General features: G+C 47.6%; 1 protein-coding gene across 1 annotated transcript in view; it reads right to left on the bottom strand.

Moving 5' to 3' along the window:
- Positions 1 to 6,000, bottom strand: part of tsc1a (TSC complex subunit 1a) — a 115,462-nt gene that overhangs the window by 45,525 nt on the left and 63,937 nt on the right. Inside the window, 3 exon segments of the mRNA XM_056278079.1 lie at positions 1,793 to 1,941; positions 2,092 to 2,414; positions 5,264 to 5,359. Of these exon segments, the coding sequence (XP_056134054.1) occupies positions 1,793 to 1,941; positions 2,092 to 2,414; positions 5,264 to 5,359 (568 nt within the window).

Genomic DNA, 6,000 nt, shown 5'->3' with positions numbered 1-6,000 from the left:
CCTACACTCAAGACATATCCATGCCCTGCTACTTAAAATGTGGGGGAAAAGAGGAGATCCCTGCGTAATTTAGGGATTTTCTCACTGTCTCTATCTATCTGAGCGCAGAAACTACCGTGCCATTTCCCTGCTTTCCACCACAGGGAGAGCCAGAGCGGTTTTCGTACTAACAGGCAACATGGACATGATTTTCACCACTTGCCAACTCCAAGAAAAAGCCCTGGAAATGAATCAACCATTGTACATGGCCTTCATAGACTTACCCAAAGCTTTTGATTCTGTAAACTGCCAAGCCCTTTGGGTAGTTCTGTCAAAAATAGGCTGCCCTGACAAATATATCAGACTACTATGACTACTACATGATAATATGTCAGCTAGAGTACTCAGCAGTTACAGAGACGAGACTGAGTCCTTCAAGGCCCACACAGGTGTTAAACAAGGCTGTGTCAATGCCCGAACCTTGTTCTCTATCTTCACTGCCACCATCCTCCCCCTCACGGGTCCCAATCTGCCTCAGGGATTCAAAATCCTGTTCAGAACTGATGAGAATCTCCTGAACATTAACAGATTCAGGGCTAAAGGTAAAACCATCACCACATCCATCATAGAGCTGCAGTACGCTGATGACAACGCGTTAGTGTCCCTCGGAGAAGAGGAACTACAGCGCATACTGGACGCCTTTGCAAAGGCATACAAGCAGCTTGGCCTGGCCATAAGCATAAAAAAGAACCATATCTTCTACCAACCCCCACCCAACAGAAATATGCCTGCTCTGCCCCCATCCATCTCTGTAGACAACACCCGACTCGAAAACATGGAACAGTTGCCACATCTTCGCAGCCGTCTCTCCTCCAAAGCCAACATTGACATTGAAATACACCATTGTCTCAATCTCTCCAGCTGGGCCTTCTCAAGATTGAGTAAAAGGGTTTTTGAAAACCGCGACCTTCAGACCAGAACAAAAATTCTGGTGTACAAAGCGGCAGCTGGTCAGAAACCTGGACAACATATAGCAGGCACCTGAAGGCACTTGAGGCATACCAACAGCAACGCCTCAGGAAGATCCTTAAGATCAGCTGGGCGGAGAAGCGCACCAGTGTCAGCGTCCTTGAGGAGGCCAACATGCCTACCATAACTGCCACCATTGCACAACATCAGCTGAGACGGACTGGCCATGTCCTCCAAATATCTGACTCTCACCTCCCGAAACAAGTCCTTTACTCTCAGCTCGTGATAGGATGTCCTGCCCCAGGAGGACAGAAGAAGTGATATAAAGACAACACCAAGGCCCACATCAAAAGGTTTGGCATTGACCTGAACACCTGGGAACAAGCAGCAACAAACAGGGAGGCCTGGAGACTGGCTGTCCATGAGGGTGCTGGACACTACAACCATGACCTCCACCGTGCCGCTGAAAACAAGCACAGACTCAGAAAGGAGCGAGTTACCAGAAAAGCCCAACCCACACCCTCAACCACTCCTACACACCCGTGCCCACACTGCCCCAAAACACGAGGCTCCAGGATTGGCCTTTACGCCCATCTGAAGGCCCACAAGGACCTAGAAGGAGGACAGTCATACTTGACCCCGAGTGACCGCCGATGATGTGTTTCTGTATGGGTGTGTGTGTGTGTGTGTGTGTGTGTGTGTGTGTGTGTGTGTGTGTGTGTGTGTGTGTGTGTGTGTGTGTGCGTGCGTGCGCGCGCGCTTGTGTTTTTGTGAGGTATTGGATAGAAAGTCTAAATTCATTCTGGGTCTCCTTTAAAAGGTGGAGGCATGGGCTCCTGCTCACCTCATGCTGAGTCTCTGGTGGGCCTGGTGTCCCTGCAGGATCAGACGGTCCAGCATCTCCAGTGGAGAGAAAGAGGAGCAGTCCTCTTCCCCCTCCTCCTGGTTCCACGCTCTTTTCTCCTGCTTTCCTCCTGCCCTCTCCACCAACTCCTGAAATACAGAAGAGATGAAATTAAATAAATCATCTTCATCTTATTCTTTCATAAATTTCTCTGGTCTGGAAATGTAGTCCTCACTGAACCCAGAAGCTACTGTCGCTACTGTGTGTGTGTGTGTGTGTGTGTGCGTGTACGCACTTACCTGTGTCTTCCTGCTGACAAACAGAGATGCTGCCCTGGGCAGAGCCAGCTGGAAGAGGGGCTCATAGGGAGGAGAATTAGCCTGGTCAGGACTGGAGGGGCAGAACTGAGAAAGGCCCCCCTCCTCTGACTTAACAGAGCTGTGGCCCCACCCATTAGGGCCCTCTGGGGAACGACCCTGGATTGGGGTAAAAGAGGGCCTGAAGGACCAGTGGGGCAGGTGGTTGGACATGCCCACTTGGGGCTCAGTGTGGCTTGGTGTGGAGGACAGACAGGCGCCCTGAAAGGAGGGAGTCTGAGAGACACCTAGCTTCAATATTTCCTCTGTCAGAGCGAGAGAGAGAGAGAGAGAGAGAGAGAGAGAGAGAGAGAGAGAGAGAGAGAGAGAGAGAGAGAGAGAGAGAGAGAGAGATTTCTTTTATTTTTAAAAAGGTACATTTATTCTGAATACGTTACAGTCCAACAGCCGATACCCAAACACAATTATCTCTTCATCATCCAGCTCATACAAAAAAAAATAGTTTCAGGGAAAAACAAAAAACACTGAGTAGTCTAAACAAGTATTTGTAAAAAAACAGAATTTCAAAATAAAATAGCCCAACATAACAAACACAAAATCATCTCAGGGGGTTAGAGAGAGAGAGAGAGAGAGAGAGAGAGAGAGAGAGAGAGAGAGAGAGGAGAGAGAGAGAGAGAGAGAGAGAGAGAGAGAGAGAGAGAGAGAGAGAGAGACAGAGAGAGGGAGAGAGAGAGAGAGAAGGAGAGAGGAGAGAGGAGAGGGAGAGAGCGAGCGAAGGAGAGAGAGAGGAGAGAGAGGAGAGGAGAAAGAGAGGGAGAGAGGAGAGAGGAGAGGGAGAGAGAGAGCGGAGAGAGAGAGAGAGAAGGAGAGAGAGTGGAGAGAAGAGAGTGAGAGAGTGAAGGAGAGAAAAGGAGAGAGAGAGGAGAGGGAGAGAGAGGAGAGGAGAAAGAGAGAGGAGAGAGAGCGAGAGAGAGAAGGAGAGAGGAGAGGGAGAGAGAGAGCGAAGGAGAGAGAGAGAGGAGAGAGTAGAGGGAGAGAGAGGAGAGGAGAAAGAGAGAGAGAGAGGAGAGAGAGAGAGAGAAGGAGAGAGAGTGGAGAGAAGAGAGTGAGAGAGTGAAGGAGAGAAAAGGAGAGAGAGAGGAGAGGGAGAGAGAGGAGAGGAGAAAGAGAGAGGAGAGAGAGCGAGAGAGAGAAGGAGAGAGGAGAGGGAGAGAGAGAGCGAAGGAGAGAGAGAGAGGAGAGAGTAGAGGGAGAGAGAGGAGAGGAGAAAGAGAGAGAGAAGGAGAGAGAGTGGAGAGAAGAGAGGGAGAGAGAGAAGGAGAGAGGAGAGGGAGAGAGAGAGGAGAGGAGAAAGAGAGAGAGAGAGAGAGAGAGAGAAGAAGAGAGGAAGGGGGGAGAGGACAAAGCAGTGAGTATGTATCTGTGTATGTATGGCTTTATGTCTGTATGTGTATGATGTGTATGTCTCTACATGCAGTGCCTTGCAAACAGCATTCAACCCCCTTGACACTCGTCAGTAACTTCTGGATTATAAAAGATACTCACACGTGTTCCTGAACAGTATTATTGTTGTGAAGCCATAAGCTCTAACAGCATGTTCCCACAGCCAGCATAAGTTATGTTTCACTGACTCTTTATTAATAAAAAGGAAAATACAGTGCTTGCATAAGTATTCAAGCCCTTGTGCTCTGAAAGCTCCAAGTTTACACAAATGACAAATTCTTCCTAAAACAAACTCAGGTTAACACAAGGGGACATAACCAGTGTGCAGCTGTTAAGATATTAAAGTGAGGTTCTGGTTTATGGGTATAAAAGCACTCTGTGTAAAGTTCATTAGCCGGGCGTGAACTCCATCAGAACATGAAGACAAAGCAGCAGAATGCTGAAGTAAGAGACAAAGTGGTTAAAGTACAGAAGGTGGGAAAGGGACACAAAACAATATCCAAGTGTTTGGATGTCCCAGGAACACTGGTCCACTGTCAGAAAGTGGAAGCTGCATCACACCACCCAGATGCTTTGTAGGATGGGCCGGCCCTCAAAGCTCAGTGTCCGAGCAAGACGTGGGCTGGTGAGGAAAGCCACACATGATCCTGCAGTCACTCTGAAGGAGCTGCAGAGGTCAGTGGCTGAAACTGGAGTAAATGTGCATGAGTCAACCATATCACAGCTCTCCATAAATCTGGCCTGTATGGGAGGGTGGCAAGAAAGAAGCCGTGCTCAAAACTATCCATATAAAAGCACACTTGGAGTTTGCTACCAAGCATGAGAGAGACCCAGTTAGGATGTGGGTAAAGGTTTTGTGGTCAGATGAGACGGAAGTTGAGCTTTTTGGCCAAAACTCAAAGCGTTATGTGCGGCGCAAACCTAACTCTGCTCATGTCCTAAAAACACCCTCCCTACAGTGAAGCATGGTGGCGGCAGCATAATGCTATGGGGTTTCTTTTCCTCTGCAGGCACTGGGAACCTTGTTCACATTGAGGGAAGAATGGATGGGGCTAAATACAGGCAATACTGGAAGAAAACCTGTTGCAGTCTGCCATAAAACTGCAGCTTGGGAGAAGGTTCACCTTCCAGCAAGACAATGATCCTAAGCACAAGGCTAAAGCAACAATGGCATGGCTCAGCAACAAAAAGGGGAATATTTTGGAGTGGCCAAGTCAAAGTCCGGACCTCAACTCGATTGAAAATGTGTGACACAGACTGAAAATCGCAGTCCAGAGGCACCGTCCCACCAACCTGCAAGACCTGTACAAGTTCTGCCAAGAAGAATGAGCAACAATTACTCCAGAAGAATGTGCAACGCTTGTACATACTTACCAAGAGGATCATGTCTGTTACTGCAGCAAAAGGGTACTTTACAAAGTACTGATATGTGGGGGTTGAATACTTACACAGGCTCTATATTTTAGTTTTTAATTCATTAATATAGAGTCAGTGAAACATAACTTATGCTGGCTGTGGGAACATGCTGTTAGGGGAACACATGTGCGACTATCTTTTATACTCCAGACATTACTGACGACTGTCAAGGGGGTTGGATACTTTTGCCAGGCGCTGCATGTGTTAGTGTAGTGTGTGTGTGTGAATGCATGTGTTTGCATGAACGTGTGTGTGTGTGTGTGTGTGTGTGTGTGTGTGTGTGTGTGTACGGTACCTTCGTCTCTCTCTTTGTGTCCTGTGGTGTGTCCAAACTCCACATCTCTCTCTCTGATGAAATCAGACACCTCTGTCAGAGTCCAACTCCACCCTCCTTCCAGAAACAGATAAGTTAGATCGCACAATCTGCCCCACTTCACAACATGCACAGAACATGACAATACACCTCCAGACAGGAACAAAACAATCACATCAGCAGGAAAAACGTTCTGGGCATTGTAAAAAATGTTAATAGACAAAAGAAACACAATGACACCACACAATAAAACTGGGTAAGGCATAAAGGAAAACACTGTTCGCTTTGGAAGACTTATTTTTCACAACTCATTTTTTCCCTAAAAAGACTTCTCTGTACTTCCATGAGGAAAAGGTCTTTCTGTCTTGTGCTGTGTTCAGTCTGTGAGACCAGGACTGGTATTCACACTACTGAGTAATACCGTTTGTCCTTTACATTGTGTGTGTGTGTGTGTGTGTGTGTGTGTGTGTGTGTGTGTGTGTTTACTATTATTAGGTACAACATTCACATCACACAGAACAAAGCACATCAGGTACTTCAGGGAGCAGTCTGACTGGCTGACAACAGGAAGTACCCACCCTGCTCACCATCCCTGTGGTCCTAGCTGGACTGCACTGGTTGCTGTAAGCGTGGCAAGAAGAGAACTTCTTCACTACTATAAAGAAAACTTTTCAGGGGTGTCTGGGTGGTATGACGGTCTATTCCGTTGCCTACCAACA

This window comes from Lampris incognitus, chromosome 1 (genome assembly GCF_029633865.1).
Source record: "Lampris incognitus isolate fLamInc1 chromosome 1, fLamInc1.hap2, whole genome shotgun sequence".
Taxonomy (NCBI): Eukaryota; Metazoa; Chordata; class Actinopteri; order Lampriformes; family Lampridae; genus Lampris; species Lampris incognitus.
Note: the sequence above shows the minus strand (reverse complement) of the source record. Positions and strands in the feature narration are given on the sequence as shown.